This window comes from Sceloporus occidentalis, unplaced genomic scaffold (genome assembly GCF_023333645.1).
Source record: "Sceloporus occidentalis isolate IW3139 unplaced genomic scaffold, rSceOcc1.0.p SCAF_89, whole genome shotgun sequence".
Lineage (NCBI taxonomy): Eukaryota > Metazoa > Chordata > Lepidosauria > Squamata > Phrynosomatidae > Sceloporus > Sceloporus occidentalis.
In genome coordinates, this window is record NW_028317069.1 from 4,174,498 (window position 1) to 4,199,529 (window position 25,032).

The 25,032-nt window shown below is 38.6% G+C and overlaps 1 protein-coding gene across 4 annotated transcripts; it reads right to left on the reverse strand.

The window, feature by feature from the left end:
• Window positions 1–9,536: 9,536 nt before the first annotated feature.
• Window positions 9,537–24,110, reverse strand: LOC149284767 (nuclear receptor subfamily 2 group F member 5). 4 transcript variants are annotated; one of them, XM_089496377.1, is made up of 5 exons: window positions 23,717–23,927; window positions 21,149–21,164; window positions 19,973–19,980; window positions 14,214–14,738; window positions 9,537–9,811 (listed from the first exon to the last, which is right to left on the reverse strand). In XM_089496377.1, exons 1-5 carry the CDS (start codon window positions 23,919–23,921, stop codon window positions 9,537–9,539), a joined length of 1,029 nt encoding a protein of 342 aa, XP_089352503.1. In that variant the 5' UTR covers window positions 23,922–23,927. The 4 variants fall into 4 exon arrangements, with proteins under 4 accessions (XP_089352503.1, XP_089352502.1, XP_089352501.1 ...); XM_089496376.1 differs by lacking the exons at window positions 19,973–19,980; window positions 21,149–21,164 and adding an exon at window positions 18,872–18,895; XM_089496375.1 differs by lacking the exons at window positions 19,973–19,980; window positions 21,149–21,164 and having other exon boundaries at window positions 23,717–24,110.
• Between the last annotated feature and the right edge of the window lie 922 nt (window positions 24,111–25,032).

Sequence of the window (25,032 nt, forward strand, 5' to 3'; positions counted from 1 at the left end):
AATAATTTGTTATAGGGCTTTTTTTTTTATATAAGATCTGTTTACTCGTTATGGTGGAAAAATATTGATGATAAATTAGTTTGGCCAAAAAAAAAGCCCACCTTCGAATCCTTGGAATCCCTTTATTTTTAATGGTTCTTTAAACCTCTCTCTCTCTCTCTGTTGCAGAAATGGGGTGTCTTGATGGACATTATGGTGTACAAAGAGTTAAGGCCGTTTAAGGCATGTGTGAGCTGCCATTAACCTTTTGAGTGCTGGGGGGTGGAAGACGTTAATCATAAGGGTTTGCAGATTTTGGCTGATTTTTCCTGCCCTGAGATCTTAACCTGAAGGGCTTTCCAAAGGCTTTTCACACAGGAGACACTTACAATGGAAACGTGAGAGGAGAGGATCCCATCGGCGTATTGATTACTGACTATTTACAGATTAAAGTGGATTTAGGGAAGTCTGTCAATGGAGCAGATTGGCTTGTATCACATCTGCTTTAGCCTGTCATTCCCGCAGCAGGCTGCCAACTCTACGCTGGATGCAACGCATATAAATCCTATACAATGTGTGGGCGCAGCAATGACGACTCGGTCCCTCCTGCCCACTCAGATAAGATGCCTTCGTAAATAACCAAAAATGCTTTGTTTATCCTGCTGTGGTCAAGTAAAAATAAATAGAAACAAAATAATGCTAATTATACACATATGAAAAGGTAAAGCTGCCCAACCTGCTATTCCCTGCAGCTTGTGCGCAGATCTTCATCTGTTTTGCCCTTAATATCACTTTAATTTGGACGACCAGCCCCAAATCCCTTTTTTTCCTCCCCTGATGCACCTCTTTTCTAGGAGCTCAGAATGTATTTCCCAGTTATGAGTGTTTCACAGGGTGCTACGGCCCTAAACGTCACAACATGAACATCGACAGAAGTATCATCAAAAAATACTTTATTTAAGACTACTGAAGACCAAGAGGTGAGAAGTAGATGGCTTTCTAGATCCATAGAATGTAATCACATCAGATGGTAGGGAACATTTTTTTGTTGCACAGTTGGGCAATTAGCAGCTGATGATAACCCCGTCACTTTGGGAGCTTTATCGAAGCTGGCAGGTGTTCGGACGCATTCCCCTATATCTTTTTTTTCTTTCTTTAGACGCCATTTTTTTTTTTTACCCCAGCGTGGCAAACAGATTTCGGCAAAGAAAAAAAAAAATCACAGATCATCGCACCAGCAATGTGCTGCATCTGTTACGTGGAAGGAGCACGGACCTCTCATTAATTCCATCAAATGTAGCCACAGACTAATTGTCGTGCTGCATGCTCATTAATTGTGAGATCAAAAAGAAAGTTATTCAACAATGATCTGTGGAGGTGGAAAAATCCTAATTAGGAAGGAAATAGAGAGAGAGAAAACTCACTCAACTGTTTCAAATGAAAAACATGTAGCATAATTCCGCAGTACAGGTGCATGGAGTTCCGCCAATTAAACAGCTGAGCTATTAAAAATCTTACGGGCTATTATCGCCCCGTCTCCGGGGACATAACCTCTCCCTTTCTATCTCGCATACCCCTACATCTACAATTATAAAGAATCTTTATATCGACCCACTAAACAATATACATTCTGTTCTTTAACACAAAGATGTCGTCATATATTATATTATCAGTTCAGAGAGATTTCACATTTTCTAACTTATTACTAGAAAGGTCCGGAATTTTTTTTTTATTATTATGGTTTCCTATATGTAAATATATATCCCTGTATTTAAAAAATAGTAGATGATGGTTTAGTAGATAATAATAATTGTGGCATTTATGTGGCATTTGGCAAATTTTATTCTAATTTTTCAAAATTTCTGCACATGAGATGTTTCGTTATGCTTCTCACAGTTTACCGTAGAACTCCCTGCCATTTTTGACACTTCATAGTTCTCTGTAGGAGCAAAACTGCTCATTTCAAATATTTTTGCTCCTTTGTATTTAAAGTTTTAGAAAGTTATGTATTTCACGAGTAAACTACTTCTAACTCATAGTTTTCGGAAATCATTTGCGTGAACTAATCTTTGAAATTATTCTAGAAGAATATTAATTGCGGATCTGGGATACCAATGGCATTCGAGAGTGTATATACGGTATGTGTATACATGTGTGTGTGCGCGTATATGTGAATAGAGGATGAAAAGCCAGGCAAGCAAGAAGATAGAAAAAGTGACAAAAAGGGTGTCAGCAAAAGATAAGGCGAAACATATTTCAGAGAAAAGAACAGAAAGCCGAGGAAAAGGGGAAAAAGCTTACTAAAATCTTTAATCTCCTTTAATCAGAACATATCAAAAAACAAAAACAAATCGATTACATTTTCTATAAGAAAACTTTCCTTTACGATACTTTTTTCTAACCTCTCAATAAATATTTCCAGGCAGTTTTCCTACACTTTTTACCATCTCTGTAACTGCTTGAAGATAAAAAATAAATGTATCATTTGGTTTCTATCTGAAAATCAGGTTTTCTTATGTCAACTGTGGATTATGCACAGATTTACAAACACACGTCCATAATCGTCCAAGGTCCAAGGTGGAATGGCCATGAAGACTGATGGAGAATGGGGGACGATCGGGGGGGAGAAGGAGGTATTAAGAATGGAAGAGAATGAAAGGTTCCGTCGTCAACATTCTGTTATGAATACAGCTTTTGGATTTCTTTTTTTATGCTAAACTTAGGCAATATCAGATATATTATATATAAGATGGTGTAAACGCTCTCATCATAGGTCATGCGATAACATGCAAAACATACTCCGCATTAATAATAATGAGTGATAATGGTGAAAAATGGTCATTCTTAGATCTGGCTCCCGGTCACTTTTCTTCTTTCTTTCTTACTCTTAATGTAGAAACTGACACCGCTTAATTTATAAACTACATTATGGAGTCACTAATCTACTAATGGAGTAAAATCCCCTCCACCCCCCTCTCTCCTGGCTAATCCTTCACTCACACGTTAAGTTGGCTAATACCACAAAAAGCTATAAAATGGTGCTTTTCCTCCAGATCCCTGAGCGCTCACTTAATGCCGATCGCTAAACGGGCCAGAAGCAAAGCCGGGGAGGTAAGAGAAGGCTGGTTTTATCCATGGAAGACGGATTGAGCAGACGTTATCAGCGGAGCTCTCACGGATACAGAAGTGTCCTTTTTAGCACCAAACTTTGATTTATACCAAATTTAATTTCCAATACATTTCTGCAGCCGACATTATCAATCAGCGTGACGCCGAAGCAACGGATGTTACCCGGGGTGTCAATACTGAAACTGCTGTTTCCCTCTTAATGTTTTTAAAGCAAAATAAAATAAACGTACGCCGCTATAGATATGTTTGAGACATAAAACGAGGACACAGGGTTTGTCACCTTTTTTAAATTGATGCAATTCCTGGGGATTTTTATTACTATTATTATGCTTTTAAGTAAGATCTGTGTTGGGCAATAGATTTTAGATCAACATGGCCGGCTGATCTTATAAGTTTACTCCGTCTGCAGATGGTGCTTTCCTTACAAATTAGGGGCGTTTAGATCTCCCTGTTAAAAAAAACATTTCCATTTTACCCAATGTTATTGCTGTAAACAGTCGGCACTATGGGGGGTTTTGCTGCATTGTGATCTGGGGGGCTCTGCTGAGAAAGAAGCAACAAAAACAAATTCAGTCTTTGCCAACATTTCTCAAAGCCCAGATTAACAGAGTCCATGTCGCTAATAAATAGGGTTTCATCTGCAACTAGGAATTCGGAGGCAAATTAACCTAAACGAGGCAGTAATTCATTATACCTATATATACGATTTTACATTTTGTAGAGATATTATGCTTCCCCCCCCCCCCCCAGCATCTATAAAATGTCAGGAGCTAGAATAAACCCCCCATACCTTTCATGTTCCCCTATTTAGTTTGGTCGGTCCCTCTTTAAGCCCCCTGTGTCCTTGTGTTATGTCTCAATACATTTATTTTTACTTTAAAATCGTTAAGAGGCGAGCAGCAGTTTCAATATCCCACAAACTGACCCCCGGTTAACATCTGATGCGTCGGTGGCTCGCGGACTGAGGATGCCGGGTGCAGAAATGTATTTGAAATTAAATGTAATATATATTTTTAGGGCCCTGTCGCCTAATGCCCCACTTTGCTGGGTATGAGGGGAATCTCAGGGTTCCACAGCCCAAAAATGTGTATAAAAATATTTGTTAAGTTGTGTAAATAAAATACATTATTTGACTTACAGCTATCAGTAGGTCACACAGTCACACGAAAAGCCTGTAAGGGGCAAACATATTGCATTTTATTTGCTGTAAAATCACTCAAGAATTTCATGTTCCTGAAAGATTTTACGCCCGGCTGAGACTGTCGCATAAAAATAAAACTGTTGCAGAACAGAAGCAAAACACAACTAACAAAAGTTTATAAACCCAAAATATCCACCTAAGCAAGCGTCCCAGTACTCATTTATCTACATGCTTCACCGTCCAATTCATGGGAGAGTTGCTTCAAATAACCTTTTCCTTAGGATGTGTTTTTCAGAAAAAAAAAGAACCCATTTAATAGAATAAAACTCGATGGGCCCAGCATGAATCTATAAGTAGGGGGTCTTTTGTCCGGTGCCGCAAAATGGGGATCAGGCCTCTTGATCGAGGAAGCAGCCGCGCTCTCCTGCAACAAGCGCATTAATCATCGATGAATCCGCCTGCGAAGTCACTTAGGCCTTGCGGATTCAGATGGAGGAAGCGGACGAAGGGGACACGCGGCGAAGATGATTCAACAATGCGACAAATTGTCACCCCGTTTATCGGAAGAGTTATTATAAATCTTCCCTGCAGCCCGTCACTCCTGCGTTTACATTTCACCTCCAGTCTGCAGCTCGGTGCAAGGCAAGGGAGCCAAGGACTTCTTTTGAGTGGGACTGCATCCTTCAATGGTGTTATTATTATTATTATTATTATTATTATTATCTTTTATTTATATAGCGCCAACAATCTATGCATATACATATACAATACATATATTCAAGGGGTCTGACAAGACGAGAATTGACAGACTTAGACAAACCGATACATTTGGAGGAGAGGCTCGGCTCACAAGCTTACAATCTTGTGTTATTAACCAATACATTGCCAGACAAGCCCCAAACATCTGGGTTTATAAAGTGATTGCCTCGCCCCTTTTTGTGGTTAATACTGGAAATGCCAATCCATTGGGGAAAAAGAATTATATATATATATATATATATATATCTCAGTATATATATCTCAGTATATATATGATTGGATGGGAGACTTTGGATACACAGGATCTGTGTGTAAAGAAAACTAGATTTACATAGACATTTCACTTTTGATTAACACAGTAACTTTTACTAATAATTAGTTTCTTTTTTTATTACTTAGGTGTCGATAAATAAGCAGTAAATGAATGACTTTATTACCACGCGTCTGAAACATTCTGTGACGCGCTCCTGTCATTCCGCGGGGCAGGTGGCGGCTCCAACACTTTCCGTAATAAAGCACTTTAACAAAGTCCATCATTCTCCAGCGCTGTTATCAGCTTTAAAGTGCGTATTTACACTTTGCAGGCGTGGAACACGTACCGCTCGGTGCTAGGAGATATTTGGGGTGAGATTGATTTTTTTTTTGTGTGTGTCCTTGCCTTATAGTTTCTGACCGTGTGTAATGATTCAAGATTTCCCATTTTAAAAAAAATCTTTCTTTTGTACTGATTAAGGAGTATTATAATATTCACATATATATATATGTATTTATTAAACAATAATAGAATAAGTAATACAATATCCTTCCACCCTTGAGAGCTTTTTCTCCCACACCCCCCATTCCTGTCACATAGACCCCTTTCTACCAAACCCATAGGACCTCATTTGGCAACATGTCAATGAATCAAATGAGGCTTTATACACCTGACAGGAGGCCTACAGCAAGGTCATCTCCATGCCTAGATTGAGACCACTTAGCTCCGCCGTTTCTTAGCAACCAAATACAGCCACCCAGCATCCTTCAATAGCATCCCACCCTCCCAGCGCGATCACACCAACCCTCCCAATAGCACCAGCCCGGGTGACAATGTCCCTTATCTGTCTGCATATGGTGCCCATTAACATGCGGCCTTCCGGAACACCCTCTAATTAAAAAAAAATGGGGGTTACATCCACGGAGACCTCCACCCAGCCCATTTCACTAACGAAGAACTTTGAAACCGGTCTCCCTCACAGGCCAACGCGTAGTTTGTTTTATTCGCGTGCACAACAAGTTGGACGTAAAATATGTTTTTATATATATATATATATATATATATATATATATATATACGCAGCAAGCAATCGTCTTGTTATAAATTAACTCCAGAAGCTCTGCCCTGGAAAGAAAAAAGTAAAGTTCTATGATTAAGATCTCCGTCCTTTAATTATTTCTATGACTTGGTTTCCCATAATGTCCCTCTTACGTAGATACAGCTGCCAAGTGACCTACCAGGAAATTGTATATCAGAGACAGTGGGGAAAAAAGAATGAAATAGCAGATTGTTAGTGCCGTAGGTCACCTTCGACTCTATGTATTCTTTGCTGTCAAACCTCTAAACGGAACACTTTGGTTGAAGCACAATTTCCGCAGATGTGTAGATTCATTTTCTAGCAGGAGCATCAATGTGATGGTCTCCAACTTGATAAAGACCTCATCGTGAGTTCGAAACGTTGTTGTCCTTCTCCTTCAATTAAACCTGCCTGAGTGGAACCCTTGAGTGCCTGGAGCCTTTTTCTATTTTGGTCTCCTTATTTTGGCAGAATTTATAGATACTTGAAATTGCACACCCTATCTGTAGCAGATGGACAGTCAGGGACGTTACAGGAAAGGGAATGCAAGGTGGCTCATCTTCAGACAATGTCTGCTTCAGTGGCATGTTGCTGTCACACAATCTGGCCCTTGAATTCCCTTAATTAAATATTACCAACGACTGACAATCTGATGTTAGCGTGGACCCCAGCTCCCAGCGACATAAGCCAGTCTTCTCTAATACATTAACTACCGTTATACAACTGTACAATCGTGTGATGGAGGATCTATCAGAGGTGTGAGGACTTAAGAGGAAACAGAGGTTTGTGCCCCACGTGGGGCTTTTCTGCTTCATTTAGACACTTTGGATGGACACATTCATGTATTAGCACAGACTGAAGGGAAAAGGAAAAGAAGTCCTATCATCAGAGCATGGTTTTAACTTGCACCCTGCCACCGGAGTCCTATTCCTCTCTCAGGTTGCAAAGGTTGGGTACACAAAGCCACCTCTGCCTTGTGCAGAGAATAGAATGACCACCAGTCTGTCGGCAGACAACTCATTCATTTGGCTTTCCCTGTTCCCATAACTTAAAACCACGTGTTCATGGAATCACTAGCTTTATCAACCAGAAGCTGGGATATTTGAAAGGATTCACCTCTCTTTCTATAGTCTATAGGAAAATTATTGAATCTCAACTATAGAATGTGACCGTTCCTTCTGAAACGGTCACATTGTGCTTTGAATCATCATTTATTCAACAGAGCTCCCAAAGAAAAAATTATTTACTACTAATAAAAGGACAAAGCCATGGGAGAATCCCAAATGATAACTGTGAGATTATTGTTAGAAGAGGTGCCATTAATATATAATCTTAAAGACTCCTGATCTTGAAGCTGCCAGAGTGTTAAACCGCTGAGACAGACCGTTTGATGAAACACGTTGGGATCCCGCTGATAGGGTTACTTCGTTTCTGGCCTTAACAATAAAGCACAAGATATCCTGAAATCTGTTTATTGCGTCCCAGCACAGCTAAAAGATGGATTTCTTATCCACATTCTAGAGAATGAAGAGTGGATGTCCCTTGCACCACTTGATAGGACAGAATGGCTCACGTGGACAATGGACACTTACCGTTGTGGGTTATCATTCGAGATTTGGGTGTCACATCCTGATCACACAAGTCACGGATAAGCTTTTTGATGACGACGGCGGTTCAGTCATCTCCCCGAAAGGAGATTTTTTTTCTGTATGTGGCATATTTGTATTGTCAGTAGGGGGGACCTAGCAATGTGCGCTAAGTAAGCAGAAGAGCAGGAAAATGTATGCGTCCCTTAGTTTCATTCGCCGGCATTGAATCCGGTGTTTGCTTCAGGTGAACGCTGCCTTTCTTAGCCGGGCTTCTGACACTAATAGAAAGTCCTGACCTGAGCTGCGATCGGATGCCCCGTCCGCGAACCAAGGGTATTGTCGCAGGGTATTCTCCTATTGCTGCAGTAATGCGTGCCGTGCTTAAGGAATTAATGTTAATGCAACGCAACACAAAATAAATGATTGCGACAGATATAACATATACATTCCTTACAACAGAGATAACTGTAAGTTAACCAAAAAGGTCAAAGATTTCTGCTGTTTCTCGCAGTGCGTCGGGATAAAATCTACAAAGACCAGATTTAACAGAAATACTTAAACTAAAAGCTAAGTAAGGTTTAACAAACTTTACGAATGGGCAACTTGGACTGCGCGGATACTGTTTTTAATAATTTGCCAGATCAAACAAACTTAACAGGGTGTTGTTGCTGGTTTTCCAAAACAAAAACAAAACAACAAAAATCCACAATTCACACCGAAAAAAGAAATATCTTACAAACATAATTTTAGAAGAGTGGCGAGCACGGAAACGGAGGGGAGGAGGGAGGAGAGATATACATGGCGTTTCGTGAAAAAACAGGCAGTTCATACATATCAAATGCCCATTCTGTCCTTTTTATAAATAGTCTATAATTGAACGGCCCGACGAGGGATTAAGTGTCCACAGCTGATTCAGTGCTTCGCGTTGGAAATTTCAGTGCTTGCCAACCTTTGGCATGAAGTAGCCAATACACAAGTGTCGTCCACCATCAACCACTTATTTTCTCTTTCTTTACCTTCTTTTATTTGTTTTGAACACACGACACATTCTTGTTCCATTCATTGAATTCCTTGTTGTAGAACGTCTTAGAATATGCAGTAAACACCAGGAGGCATTCGACGTTCCTCCCGAGGAACGCTTGCTGGTGTTGGTAGGAAACCGTACATTCATTTATTTATTTTTACAGTGGAAAACTCAAGTCTGAATTGCACAGTCGCATAAATTAACAGGCGTCCCCCACCCGCAAAACCATCGCTCTCCGTTGGCATATCAGAGGCTTCCCATTCTTCGTAAAGAGGCGATATTTGCTGGGTTTTTTTCATTTCTGTTATTATGGGGGATCCTACAAACGTCCAATCGCTGGGCCCTAGAACTTTGAAACCCAATATGAAAAGAAAGTGTTGTAAGAAAGATGAAATCCTTCCTGGATCATCCATTCTGGGAGCCCTGTTGCTCGTGAAGACGCTCTACTTGCAAGAGCTGGGTTTCAGGCCAATTAAAACATTTATTATGTCTTTTGCTGGCCCTGCTCGTTATATGAAAGGGTTTTTTTTTTCTGGTTTCTACTCCAGAAAGTTTTCAAACGTCCAGGAACCAAGACCGACTGGTTACTGCATAGGCATGTACGGCCAATTAAAGCTGGACCCAGACAGGAGCATGTCTCGGATTAAAGTCTCGATAGGCGTCTTGCCGACAAGGCGGACAAAGAAGAGCTGCTCTATAACGGGTGCTGAGACAATGCGCAAGGAAGGAAGGCGCAGCAGGAGTCTCCCAAACCGGGTCGGCTGGTTAGGGTACTGGTTCCGAACATATTCTTCCAGCGCGCACTGGGATTTCTCCTGAATGCTTTCCACGTGGCCGATGTCTGACAATCCCACAGCATCTGGAAAAGCAAAAGATCGTGAGTGAGTTATCTGCTGAATCTACTTCACGTCGACAAAACGCGGTCAAGCTAGATAAAAACGCAGCCTTTAATGTACCTCACGTGCCTTTTCTAGGAACACAAATAAAATGAAAAGATGAAGTATATCCTATGTATACAAGTACATTCCTCGTCACTGTGGTGAAGTGACGGTGTGTAGCGGGTACAAGTCCTCTATATAAAGAATGAGAAGACACTTGAACAGACAATTCTTTTTTTGTTTCTCGCAATATGGTTTCATGTTTTTCCGTTTCTCCGAGTGTTGGGAAATAGGACGATCTTTACCGCAGGTATACGGGGCTCGGATTACTATAAGCGCTGGCTGCCCCTACTCTGTGGTTTACCGTCCGGTTATCGGCGTGCCTATATCAGCATCAAGTATTCAAACTCTCATGGAGAACAGTCCAGGGCCTGATAAACAGCTTTATTCCCATTAAGGCAACAACTTCATGACCGACACTTTACACACAACGTTCCAAAGGACATTTCAAAGGGGTGAAAAAGTATTCTTATACGGCTCTGTGACCTTCTCGTATCTTTTTAAGTAGGACATCTAGAAGAACAATATATTTCATGTAATGTTTAAACAAATTCCATGCTGTTTCTATACGCATTATTGGGGCTTTTAGGGCTGTAGAACCCTGCGATACCCTCATACCCAGCAAACATTCTGAGCTCTTATACAAGAGGGGCATCAGGGGAGGAAAGGGGGCAGGGAGCTTTATGGCAAAAGAGGGACTACCCAAACTAATCACGGACACATGGGAAGTATAAGCTTACAAAATGCTTAGCATACATGAACACTTAGGTCGCTCACCTCCCTGCGTCCTTGATACAAAGATTACTGTGGCTGTAGGTCTGTCGGAAGGAATGTGTAAAGCATGCATTGTATCAAACAGTCCACACTATGCCCGACACTATATTTATATAATAATTAAGCCGAGCAGGCGGATCGCTGTCGTCACTGCTTGCCTGACAGTTGCTCCCGGTAACCTTATCCTACCGCCGTACACTGGGGAGGGAAAATTCCTAGCATGTGGTTTGCAGCAGCGTACACTGCTCAACCTCAAGGGGATCGCTGGCTAAGTGGCGTGAGCTCAAAGAAGGAATGTATTGATTGATCTAACACTGTAACAATAAGTCTAATTACAGCAGCCCATTCAGTGCCATTCAGTGGCTGGGGGAGAATTAACCCTTGAAGGTGTGAGAACTCTCTTCCCTGATGTTTCCTAAAGTCTTTTTTCTCTAACTGGAGTGAATTCTCATTTTATATATATATATATATATATATATATATATATATAAAACATCCAAAAATAGTTACCGGCACTCCAGGGACTTCTTTAAATAATCATTCAAGAAACTGTAGTTTTCTAATCAACGTTTCAGTCTGTTTATTAGACTTTCATCAGGACATCAAGTCTAATAAACAGAAGTCCCTGGAGTGCCGGTAACTATTTTTGGATGTTTTATGATTTGCTGTTGCAGCTACTTGGCACCGGGCTAAAAAAGTGGTAATTGGTGTGCAATTGTTAATTTTGGACTTATATATATATAGGCAGGATTTGTTTTTGTTTTTTGCAGTTTAGCAAAGCGTTACAAAAAAGACGAGCTGGTTTCCAAGGTTACGCTTATGTTTGAGAATGTATATTATGTAACAATTTCTTTATTTTAGGGAATAACATTTGTTATAAAGGGGGACTGTTTCTTTTTAAGCAAGAGGTGCTCCGCTGTGAAGGAGGGCGATGGGAGTCCCGGTACTGGATGAGACTGGATTAAGAGGGACACCCAGTCACACAGGCACTGAAGGTCAACTAGACAAGAGGGCTTTGTGACTGCCTGACATTATATATCTGACCTGGGAGGCTCCTCTTTTGGGGATGTTGTCTCTTGTGAACAATAAATCATTCCCAATCATTGTTGCTGCTGAGGTTCAACATCAACGGGTCCCAGTGCCTTAACCCCTGGAGTGCCCAAGAAAGACGCTTCAGCTAAATCTGCGACTGGCGACTTAGTAAAACCTAAAGCCGCTGAAAACAATACACACTTTATATAAATAGCCTAGAACTGGATATTTGTGTTCTATCCTCTGAGGGCCAAACATAATAAGTTACTATTGTAAAGGTAATAACCGACGTACTAGACCTATTGGCAACAGAAATGTAATGTTCCTATTAAATTCAGTTAGAGAGATTCTCCATGTTAAATGTTTAGAAAACCATTAACATAAGTGATAATATTATAATAATAATAATTATTATCTGTGTACTAGGATTTACAAACAAGCTATATCTTTTGTAGTCTTATTTTTGCTCTCCCATATAATGCACCGATTTATCTTTCACATGCTCGTGTGAACAAATAAAGGTACGCTGCCTTGACTAATTAGACAATCTGACATTGCTAACAATTAAGCGATCAGAAAATAATTGACTTCCACTAAAAGGAGGGGGAATGGTGGATTTTGTTAAGATGTAGGAACGAAATATTAAAAGATACAGATCTAATCAGCTCATTTTCCTTACAACTTAGTAAATCAAACCCTCTACTAGTGTTAACTCATGTTTTAGCAGTTTGTGTATTACACATTTTTTATGGCAGTAAAACTGTAGCAACAAAAAATATGAAAATACTTGAAAAATGGCCACACAGAGTGACATAAATTATGAAGTAGTTGCAGATATTAATATTAGGAAATTTTACTATAATTAGTGACTTTCGCTGACCTCGCTACTGATTTCTGCACAACCTTTATGAGTTACAAAGAAGCGACATGAGCAGCCAATCAGAAAGAGGAGACCAGGTGCGTGCTGGGATGTAACTTGTTCTAAACAACCTATCCATATCTTCTGCTGCTTAATGTACAGCACTATGGAATATGTTGGCAATATATAAATCAATATTAAATGAAGCGTGTACTTTGGAATACATTTCTCCATTGCCTGCCGTATCTCGTATCCTTTTGATGTATGAGTTGAACCGAGACCACTGCTTTTGTCATGTGAAGTCTCTTTCCTTCCGGTTTGCTGCTTCATTAAATCTATTTTCAAACCGTTTCGGTGTTTGTCCTGCTAAGGGGTAGGCTGGAGGGAGCTCCATTCTGTGTCATTAAATGATTTACCAGTTTTATTGGGGCGAGGAATGCCATTAACCAAACCCTGTCTTTTTTATATGGAAATATACATTATTATCTTTTCATAACATACACGCCAATTTTTAATATCATTTAGAAATAATAAGATCACTGGGACAAGGTGCCTTGTCAATAATATCTATAAGCATTGAAGCACAATATTAAACATTGATTAATGGAAAATGATTTATTCTGGAAAATTTTTAGGGATTACATTTAATTACGTGTTCAATGGTCGACAAAGAAAAGGGTAGTAATTAACTTTGAATGCAGTTAATTCCTGCCAGCAGGGTTAAAGATTACTTTGACCCTTTAACACTAAAATGTACAATGCAGCCATTGATTTAACGGAATGGATACAATAAAAATGTAGGATAGTCCCTACTTTTTTTACCGCCTTGCAGTTACAATTACTTCTACTTTCTTGTCTTTTTTTTTTTTTGGAAATATTGGAAAATCTTCTCCACTTTCACATTCTAATCTCTTGATTGTAAAGTTGCCAGAAGAACTTTCTAAATTGTTTGCTACCCTAGAACTACTAAAACTATTTCCCCTTCCAATATAGCCATGTAACATAACTAGGGAATACACTGGATGTTCAAAAAGACATCTCATTATTTCCCTTGGTTATTGGGCACATGGCTAATATTTTGGAAGATTATTGGACACTGGAATAGCATCAGATGATTATTAACTTCCATCCAATAGTTTCTTGTTACACAGAAAACAGTCATTTCATCATTGGATACCATTATTATTAACAGTGACTGTGGTGATTGTGATACCTTTGACTGTTGGGTACCCTGAGGCATTTACCTTAATCTGCTTAATGGGAACCCAAAACTGAGGATGTGACTTTGCTACAACTTCAAGGAGCTCGCATTTAATCTGGATGAAAATCACTTGATGTGGAGAAGCAAATTAAAAGTAGAGTCCACTGGAGCATTAGGTAACCTTAAGGCCTTCATTTCCAAGTTCCAATCTCGAAGCCCCCATTGAACAGATCAAACCTAGACATTATCTGTCACTTACAGGCTAACGTAAGAAGCTAATTAAGGGAATGAATACTGCCAGTGATCACGAGAAGAAGTTACAGAAGAAAACATGGGCAGGCTACATGTGCAAAAAGGTTCTGCTGTCAAATTCCATGTGTCTGTGCTAAGCAGGAGTCTAAGGGTTGGCGTAATGTCACACTGTTATATCATAACTATAGCGAACAACGTTACTCACCAGGTGTAAACAATGCAACGGCTTTCAAACAGGAATACTCGGCAGAGTCGACATGAAGTGCCTTCAGCTTTTCCACCTGCTCCTGAAAGACCCTTATATGGTCCATGAAGGCTACCACACGGTCAGCAGACATGGGCGAGGCATGAAGACCAGCAGCTGCCAGAAGAGGAGCCACATGAAGGGGCATGGAACATTGGGCTGCGTTCAGAACGAAAAGCTCGCTCCATGTCATGCGGAGCAGGGATACTTGGTCCGAGAGCTGGAAATCAGGGAAGAAGGGGATGTTCTTGGCCCACTCGATGGCACTGAACAGCAAACGGGCAGCCAACTCACATATGTTCTCAATGCCCATGATGTTGTTTGGCTGTAGGCACTGTGCTCCATAGCGGGAGGTTGGGTATGGCTCCGCTCGAAGAAGCAAGGAGATGAATCCTGTTAGATAGGAGTGGCCATTGTAGGGGTCGACGTTATTGATGGCATACTGGCCGGGACTGGTCTGTGGGTGCGACATTCGTCCTCTTTGAACTGCTGTTGGGGAAAGACAAGAGCGCTTATCACTATTTGGTTCTGAATTAAATAATAGCTCGAGGAATAGGTAGACTCAATAAAATAGAGTACGACAAACAGAAGTCCAGTTGCCCAATAAATGTCAGCTAGGTCTTCTTACCTCACAAAAATGAGATAGCGAAGCCAAAGCTTTTATTATTAAAAGTGCTGTTCCACAATTAAATGCAGGATCCAGTATGTGAAGTAAATAAACCTAAGCAAGCTTACCATTTTATTCTTTCCAGAATGTGTAATTATATGAAAACAAGACTATAACTACAACCTATGAGTACCTGCGTTTCTGTCACATGACAATTAGTTACAGAAGTCTCAAAATGAACCATAGTAAATGGAGCAGCCTCTTTAATATACATTTGATGTACATATTCAGATTAGCACGGATTACATCATGCCGGACTTTAAGAACGTAGTGATTTTCCATCTGGACCCTAAACCCTTGTGTGTGTATTTGGTTCACAATTCACTTTTCCTTAGTAAGTAACATTTGTAGAAATATTCACACGACCTGTCAAAACCCTTATATCCTGTACAGAGAAACCATGCCTATGATTTTCCCATAAGAAACCACAAGAGGAAAAAGTAGTCAAACATGTCTATAACAGTTCGACGTCTATGTCCTACAGGACCAGACAAAGCTACATAGGAGTTAGAGAGGTTTGGATATTTTAGAACACAAAGTTGGACAGCAGGAGGCTGACTTACGGGATCGTCACCATATAAAAGTGGAATTGCTTAATTAACTATAAAGAATAGTTTATTTATTTGTGATTTTATGGTAATGAAATTAATCTTTTAATAACTACTCCAAGATGAGATTATACATTTTTACCCAACATTACAGTAACACAGGCAGTGTTTGTAAAAGTCCACATGATGTCAAGCAGCTGTGTTTCTATGAGTGAAAGTACAGCGTAGTCCCTGCGCAGTAGACCTCTCATGGTCAGTGACTGTACATTGTGGTACGGGGCAGTTCAGCCATACTAAAGGCCCATTGATGTGGATCAAGTTAGTTTATGGTGTAATGTGGTGTGCGGGTAGATTATGCCCCATGATGATTTTCTCTTGCTTCTTGGGGCGACTACAATGACAGATATCCATACTTCGGAAACAAAGAAGGCAATGATGGAAGGCATTAAACCAATGGAAGGCATTAAACCAACACATGATATCGGTTTATACGGCTGATGTTACTGACAGAAATGATGATCTCTAATTGGGTCGAGGGCACAGAGATGAGGTTAAGGAGGATTTAGTATTACCTCCGAAACATGTAAATACCTGGGTCATGTACAAATACTGATATTATATATCAGATTGTGAAATATCTTCTTATTACAGAAGAAATGTAAATAATCACAGAATGAAAGAGGTGTGCTCCACAGTTCAGAGCCAAGATGGCTGCCTGCTTTTCTTTTTACTTTATCTGCAAACATAAAATATTTCTACAAATAATTTACAAGTTAAGGTGAAGGGGCATTTTAAGAACGTACAAGAAATAATCTTTTAAATGTTCCCCCGTTTTCTTTACAAATAATTGCATGAAAAAAATGTAAAGAATGAATACAAAATAAAATTATATTGGGAATCGATTCTCTTTGTATGAAAATGAAATGTCAATTTTGCAGTAATGGGCGGCCTCACTAGAGGAGCATGGATCATTAGAATAATGGAGAGTTGGCGTTAACATGCTGGCCGTACATCTCTTCAACCCTCTAATTACAGGGGCGAATTCATGATTTTCTGACACGTCATAACAAGACTGGGAACCGTCCATCAAGCGCCTGTTACCAGCTTTAACTTAACTCAGTCCTTTCATCCTCTTAGTCCATTTTGGGGTTATCGTGGCCGCCATATACTTCAGAACATAATAAACAGAAGAATAACTAAGAGTAGTGTTTTTGAAAAGTATTTGGACAGTCGCTGAAAATCCCCTACAAACATCTGAAATGGACAATCAAAGGATCTTCCAATGTCGGGCAACTTTTATTTGTTGAATAATACAAAACATTTTTAGAAAATAATATTAGAAAGCGGCGACTTGATGCTATAGCAATTTTATTTTGGATCTCATGTCCCAGGCTACTAAAAAATAAAACCAGTGTTATAATGAAGCTTTGCTGCACAGTTAAGAGCATTATTTTAAAAATTAGCCAGCAGCCTCTGTGGAAGGGATGGCTGCTTTTCAATTACGCAAAATTACTGCGCCAACCCATTTGGAATTTTTCTTGGGGTTAAAAAAAAAAAAAGAATCCAAAGAAGGCTATGCTAAATTATATTTTCTTCACTACAGCCCTCTCCCCAGAAATCTGACCCTCCAAAGAACAATGCGGAAAGAAACATTTTATACATCTGTCAGTGAAAGCATTAATGGCGTTAGCTCTGTCGCATACTGCAGTGGGACCGTGGAACTAGTCCTTTCCCCAATAAAGAAACAAAACGTCCGACGGAGGTCAAGTGGGTAGAAAATATTTGACAGTCTCTGAGTTGGTGAGATGATTGGCAAGGTGGTTAACTTTTAACTGCCATGCGCAACATCGAATCCCACTGCATAGCCTCTGTGGGGACAAAAAAAACACACCGCAGAGGGTGCATTTTTTTAAAGAAGATTTATAAAGAATGTGCTGAAAAATGCCGAATTCATTAAATAATGAACATAATAAACCCAAAATTCATAGGAGGGTCTGGGAATCGGATCGGCAGCTATCAGTGATATAGTTTCTCCCGGAGAACTTTTCAGACAAATCAGAACTACTCCCTAACTTCTACATTAAACGTACGCCATATAACCGTTTTGGACCAACAACAGCCGAGGGAAAACACCCCCCTTTCGGGAGACCTTTTTGGTAACAATTTTGTTGCAACCTCAAATATCAAATATTTAGATTTTTTATATCTATGTATACATAGAAAGAGTTCCCATCGAGCTACATAGAGACACCCAACAGATATTAGAATTATATTGATCTTTTACATCAATGTGTTTGTGTGTTACACAATGTGTTTCTCTTTTGCTTCTGGGAGTACTTTCTCAGCTAAAACACTACAAAAGAAAGAAAATTCCGAATATTATTAGTCCTGCCAAGGAACGTACTGTCCCCTCACCAGCAGGTATGGGAGTCCTTCACGGTTCTGCCTCTGATTCTGGCGCATGTCCCAAAACACCTCCCTGCAGATGTTACACATTTGGGCAAAGAACTAAAAAAGTCAAATTGTCAGGGGCCCACAACGCGAGGGGTCCACGTAGAGTTTCTCCGTTTACCCCCTAGCTGATAAGGGTATGGCCGACGTGGTCAAGAAGCACCCACAATTAGAAACACTGATGGATAGAACACTAAAAAGGAAAGGAAAAAGAAAGCAAGGAGGAGAGAGAGGTCAGAGAAAGAAAAATGAAAGGAATGAAGAAAGGAAAAAAGGAAATGAGCATTTTGCTGTTTACGTGTATAAACATTCAGCACCGTATTTTGGCCTCGGAGATCCTTAAAATGCAACAATTCATTTTGTTCTATGGTTTTGTTTTGACCTATGAAAACTGAATGATAGGTTGTTGCCATAGAAACTAAAAAAAAATCTTAAAGGTTCCGGATTTTTTATGTGATTAAACTTTCAGAAGAAATTAAAGTAAATTGACAGATCTGCTCTATGTGCTTAACATATAGAGAGAGCAATTAATGTTTTGTGTAAGCGGAACACTGTGTACAAGCGATAATTACTCCCTCAAGTTTGTTTAAAACAAGCAATCTAAGGTTATATATGAGAATATAAAAAACATAAATATATCTATATCTATATATATATATATATATATATATATATTACAGGTATTAGAAAAATACATGGTTGTTTTTTATGTAACTGGAATTTCTCAGTCTATGCCATAGATTTAAGGGATTATTTTATTATTTTTATATGTATAGAAATTAAATCATGGGAGTTCCAAATCACAAAAAGCCTTGCCCCAACCCCTGTGTTTTTACATACAGTCATTGAAGCACACTGCTCAGTTTCTCTTGCCAAGCTTTCTACTGTCGTTTGGTTTCTTCAAACTTTTTAATGCTATCACGTTTCCCTTTTTATATAGATTCTGTCACTGCCTCTTTCTGTAAATTAGCTATTGACTTTAAAATGAAGAATGTCCGTTAGTAGAGTTTTTCTGTCTAATGATGGTTTTTCAAATACGAGAAATATTCACCTGGGGCTAAAAGCAGAGAAAAAAAACCTTCGCTGAAATACTCAGAAGTAATATCTGATGACATTTTTTGAGAAATTGTTGCAGCCAATAAAAGAACATTGTAAAAAAAAATTACCTTTCAAGGGGGAAAGAACGAGGAAGGGTGCACAAAATTGTCCCTGTTGAACGCCAAGTTTTTCATGGAGTGCATTAACCTCAAATTGATTAATCCACCCTTTAAACTTGACGTTGGTGGTTATCTAGCGATTGCCAAATTATTTTACTCCATTTCAATGTTTGGTTTTGTTCTCCTGTGCTCAATAATAGGCTAATAGGATTGAATATTTTTCCACACTTGGTCGTAAAAATAGTTTTCCCCTCTAATTTTGGAATTATAGAATGGGACGGAATCCAAACAGATCCGAAACCTCAAACTTCCTTGACTAAACTGCAGAGAATGCAAGGTTGTGACGCGCTTTGACGTAGGTTGATGACATGAATCCCATTCGCGCAGAACGCCTTTTGTATGCTTAAAGAGTTGACGAACCCCAAAGAATTTCCCAACATAATTCATTCACCAGACCGATTTGTGCGCGTGATCACCCAAAATACACAATATTTTTGGTACATATTTATGCAGATTTTGAGATATACTCTTGGCCTTTTGGCTGCCTAGTAGCCATGGGAATATTTCTAGGAAGCCAAAATTCTCAGGGTACCAGTGTGGGGTGGAAAGGAAAAAATAGAATAAATGATGAACGTGGCCCTAAAATAGAGCCGATCCTTATGGGAAGATTTAGGAAGGTATGGAAAACAACAGTTTTTACTCTACTGTTGAACAATTAAGTCATCATACCATAGTGACTGCTTACTGTGCCCTAACGATTATGGAAGGGTGAAGTACTTTTCTAGGTCTGTACAATAGGTGAAGACTGAACCAACATCCTGATTAGAAAATCTTTTAACGTTAAGGCTTCCCTGAAGATGACTCTGAAAGCAGAGGCGCACTTCAATCTATTTTAACCAGCTGCGCTCTAATACGTCACCCAAGATAGACCCTACTCAGCACTTGTAAAACAGGAAGTGATGTCATAACATAATGGCAGCACTTCCAGTTTCTTGTTCAAGCACCAAATGTTCAACATACAGAATTATAAACTTGTATGTAACAGATCCACAGATCCATACCCGTTGGTTTAAATGGATTGGAGGAATTATGAACCATCAACAAAGCACCACGTGTTTCATTTTTAATCAATCATTCTGAACTCATCCCTCAGAATAACGTGATTATAAAAGAAACGACTATAGATTTATTAGAAGTGGGAACCATCACTCTCACATTCTCATCCGATGTGTATACGATTACAATACAGGCATATTCTAGAAATTCTTCAATGCCACAACAAGCCACGTGTCTAGGCATTTTTTAATGTCATAATGTAAGATGTTCAAAACATCCATGTGAAATATATCTAAATAGATTTAGAATAAAATTCCTTTTGCTTCCATATATAAGGCAGACTTTTGGGACGACGACACATTTCATTTATAAAATGTATCTGATTACTTCTAGTTTTTTTTTGTTGTTGGAACATATTCCTGGAGATATTCATATGGTGAATGCGTGAATGAACTATGACCCAGGATTTAGTTCACCTGTTGGTTAAACATTTATCAGAAATGCCCCTACCCACAAAGAAAATGATAGATAGAGAAAAGGTGATCCTTGTTGACCTTATTTGCATGCACTTACCCAGAATACCTTGTGGTTGTGGCAGCACCATGAGATTTCTGAGGTCTGGTGTCTGTAGATGAGTGTTTAATAATGCTTCTACTACCCCCGTATATATATATATATATATATATATATATATATATATATATATATATATGTCATGTATGTAGAGTGTTCTAAGGGCATGACCAGATCACTTGTTACACACACATATATATTGTAAGCTTGCGAGCCGGGCGCTCTGCACCGAATGTATCGGTTTGTCTTAGTCTGTCAATTCTTGTCTTGTCATATCCCTTGAATTTATGTATTGTATTAAGCGCTGCGTAAACTGTTGGCGCTATATAAATAAAAATAAAATATAAATAAAAGATAATAATAATAATAATAATATTTATATGTACTTCTGAGATGATTTACCCCCTCAAACAGAAAAGCTTGCATTAAAAGATCATAAATAACTAAAACAAATATAAAACTATTGTTATATCACTGGTGCAGCTCAGAAAAGTGTCTTCAAGTGTTCATGAAATGTGTATATATTGGTGAATATCATAGAAATATTATGAATTCAGTGTTTGCCTGCGCCCCCACACAATAAACTTGTTTGAACGGTTGTGTGTAAGAATGTATAGTGCAAGATGTATGGACAAAAACAAAGCGCGGGATTAAAACAACAAATTGAACCAAGGAAAAAATGGTTAAAAAAGAACAAGGCATAACAGACGGGCAATAAATGCAAAGCCCCCCCATAAAGTTTAATGTGTGAAGGTGCTTTGTGTGTTTGGCGCATGTATGTAAGCTAGGTGTGGGCTGCACAGATCAACCAGCTATGAAATCTATCATGGGAAAATGAATTGGAAATGTATGAATCTGCGGAACGCAAGCATACAATAGAATATTTTTATAGAATATTAATTAGTAATGATAATATTTAAAATTCCACATAGCAAGTGGAGGCTAAAAGGCCAAGTGTGCCAAATGAAGGGAGACGGTATATTAGCAGAACAGGTAATATTTCCCAAGGGGGTGATACAGATCTTAAATGATACATCACATGCAAACCACTAGCAGATCTCATCAGTTTGAATATATAACATTATGGTAATAACTCCAAAGCATGGGTGTGTGTCTTTGTGCAGCATGCGGAATGCATACATTTTTTTTTAAATTGCTATAGAAATCTCTGCATTGTTAGACGTTAATTACACAAATTATATATTTATATTAAAATATATTTCTAGTATATTTGTTCCAATATCTCTTTCCTATAGCTTTGTATTTTTCTTTATAATTATAGAACTATATATATATATATATATATATATGTGTCTATGTTTGATAAGCATACATATATTTTTTTGAAACACACTAGTACGCACCTACACATATACATAAACTGACACACACACTTATCTGTGCTGATAAGGTTACAGGAATGTTGTTAAACTGGATTCTTGTTCTGAGTGTGAATTTTCTATAAGAAATGTTTAAGCCACCCTACTGTGTAACTGCTTTTTCTACAAAGGGTTAAAGATGACTCTGGAGCAGTCCTTGGAGACCATATTCTTGTGATAGGGGTTGGTATTTGTACTGTGTATAGAACTTCTGGCCAATTGAAGCCATGATACACCACCTAGAGCTCTCTGGTGGTTAAGGGGTTAACAGTGGCTTAAAGTGCATATGGAGGATCTGTGAACACCCAAAAATACCTGCAGAGCAAGCATACATCATTCACACAGGGGCCAACATTATGTTTGTGGTGGAACACCAGCCTGTTTGATGGTTAACTCACTGTTAACCCATTGTGTCTGGGAAGGTGACAGTGACAATGCCTGGCGGTGAAGAGGTTAAAAGCCAGCAACCCCTCAGCTTTTCCGGCTTACATGCACACATGGAACACATTTAACTGCAAACAAATGTTGCATGGACACATACATATATATTTATATGTACACACACACACATATATATTTACATGCACACACACATATATATTTACATGCACACACACATATATATTTACATGCACACACACATATATATTTACATGCACACACACACCATTATTTTTATTTTTACCAGGCTTACTTTGCCTCAGTGTATTTTATAAAAACATATATCAATGTGTTTCTAGATAAAGATCTCACTTCTATTAATTACTATTATTACTATATTATAGCAATTACTATTGTTACTGTTATTAAAACACATTTGCCATATTTAAATAAATATCACAAACAAGTATTAAAAAAGGAGTATTGTGGATAATAGAACAGCATAACACACGTAATGTATATATATATATTTATATATATATAGGTATATATATATATACGTAGATTGTATAATGCACATATATGTTCACAATGAAATAATTACTACTATTACTTTTAAAGTCTGATTTTAGAATTGTTTGCCATGGTTTTCAGACTATAATTATTATCATTAAGTTGTATTAATGTATAGGCTGAGATCCCCATATGGCAATGAGCGAATATTTTTATTTAAAAGTAAAACTAAATTATTATTAAAACGCTATTATATTCTAGGAACATTTGGCAAGCTCTCAATGAAAGACAATATTTTTTTTATCCTCTAATAATCAGGATTGAGTTTAAAATGCTGTGTAAACCTGGCAGATTATCGCTTTTACTATCCAGCTACTGGTTTCTCTACTGGATTCGTAATTTGTGTTAAATAAATTATTATAATAAATCCCGTCCCTTAAAAGCGGGTTTTCTTACCGAAAACTCCATAAAACACACACACATACACTTCAACCCCTGTTATATTTTGGTGCGTTGTCTCCAAAATGTTTTAACACTCACATAACGAATTCTAAATACAGAATAACATCGTGGAAAAAGCCGTGGGCTATTAAGTCTATAAACAGGGGGTGCAAGACAACGTTTAGAGAAGTCCTACTGAGGAATGCAAGCAAGGGAGGTCTAAACGTTAACTCCTCTGTGCTCTGCCCTGCATCTCAGGACAGAACACCCCCCCCCCCCCCAGGTTGTCAAAACTCACCTTCCCTTCTCATCCCAACTTTGAGGCACTTTTTAAGTCGGCAGTACTGGCACTGGTTCCTGTGGTGCTGATCTATGGGGCAATCTCTGTTGCCCCTACAGGTGTAAGTCAGGTTTCTTCTCACTGATCTCTTAAAGAAGCTCTTGCATCCTTCACAGGTGAACTGTCCATAGTGCTTCCCACTTGACTTGTCCCCACACACCATACAGTCCACATTGGGCATGCCTTTGTCCCCTGAATGAACTGGGTCTTGGCCCGGGGCAGTTCCTTTGGGGGTGCTTGGTGTCTGTGGGGGTCCTCCTGGATCCTGGCTACAGATTCCTGGTGGGTTGCTCACCTGGGATCCTGGAACTCCAGGGATATCTTCCTGCCAGGGGTTGACTACCATTGCCATAATCTTATACTATGCTCAGAGATCCACAGCTCCAGGAAGACGTGAGCGCAGCGTGTTTAAGAAGAAGGCTGGGAATTGATACAATGTTGCGAAACTTGGAGAGTCTACCCAGAGCAATAAATGAAGAGCTGCTGTTTGTTTTTGGGGCTATGCCTTGTTGGTTTTAGGAGTATATCCTCTCTAATCCAAGACCTGGCTTCTCCAAAACGTGTCCAGAGTCCAGAAAGCCTTCAAGAAAACAGGAAGACGTGAGTGTGTCTTCAGAGACTCCTTCCAGCAGCAGAGGGAGGCGAACTCCTGCATTCAACGTCCATGTGTGCCTTTACTCCCTACGGAAAGTGTCAGCTCCTCCACATACATATACATAAATGTATAAATGTATATATGTGTATAACCACAGACCACGAGGAATCAATACTCTACACCTAAAAAAAATAACAAATTGAAATTTTTACAGATTAACAATCAATTCGTGTTTCTTTCTTTTTTTTTTTTTTTTTACATAACTGGAAAACTTAAATTCAGAATCTAAAATACTTTAGAAAGTCAAATAATAAAAATAATAAAATGTTTACAATAATAATATTTACAAAACTTCAATCATATGAAACATAAGTCAATTTTAGAAATGTATATAAAAAGAAAAAAACAACATTGTTGCATTTTACAATCCATTCCCATTATTTATTTATTTGTTTAAATGATTTCATAACAATTTTAAAATTATTGAATATATTCTAATTTTTAATCACAAAGTGAGAGTGAATACATGTCGGTACAAACGGTTACTGACTTTATATTAAACATTAAAATACAATACATCGCATCCAATTAATTTAAATTTATTATATAAGATACATAATATATAGTACATTAAACACAGAACAATACAACCTTATTAAAAAAATAAATGAAATAAGTG

Coding starts and splice junctions, on each gene's coding strand:
- LOC149284767 (XM_089496374.1), bottom strand. CDS start 24,110: ATGGCAATGGTAGTCAACCCCTGGCAGGAAGATATCCCTGGAGTTCCA. Junction 14,742..23,716: donor AGTTGGGATGAGAAGGGAAG/GTGAGTTTTGAC, acceptor TTTCCCCAACAG/CAGTTCAAAGAGGACGAATG. Junction 9,812..14,213: donor CGTTGCATTGTTTACACCTG/GTGAGTAACGTT, acceptor TTGCTTTTCCAG/ATGCTGTGGGATTGTCAGAC.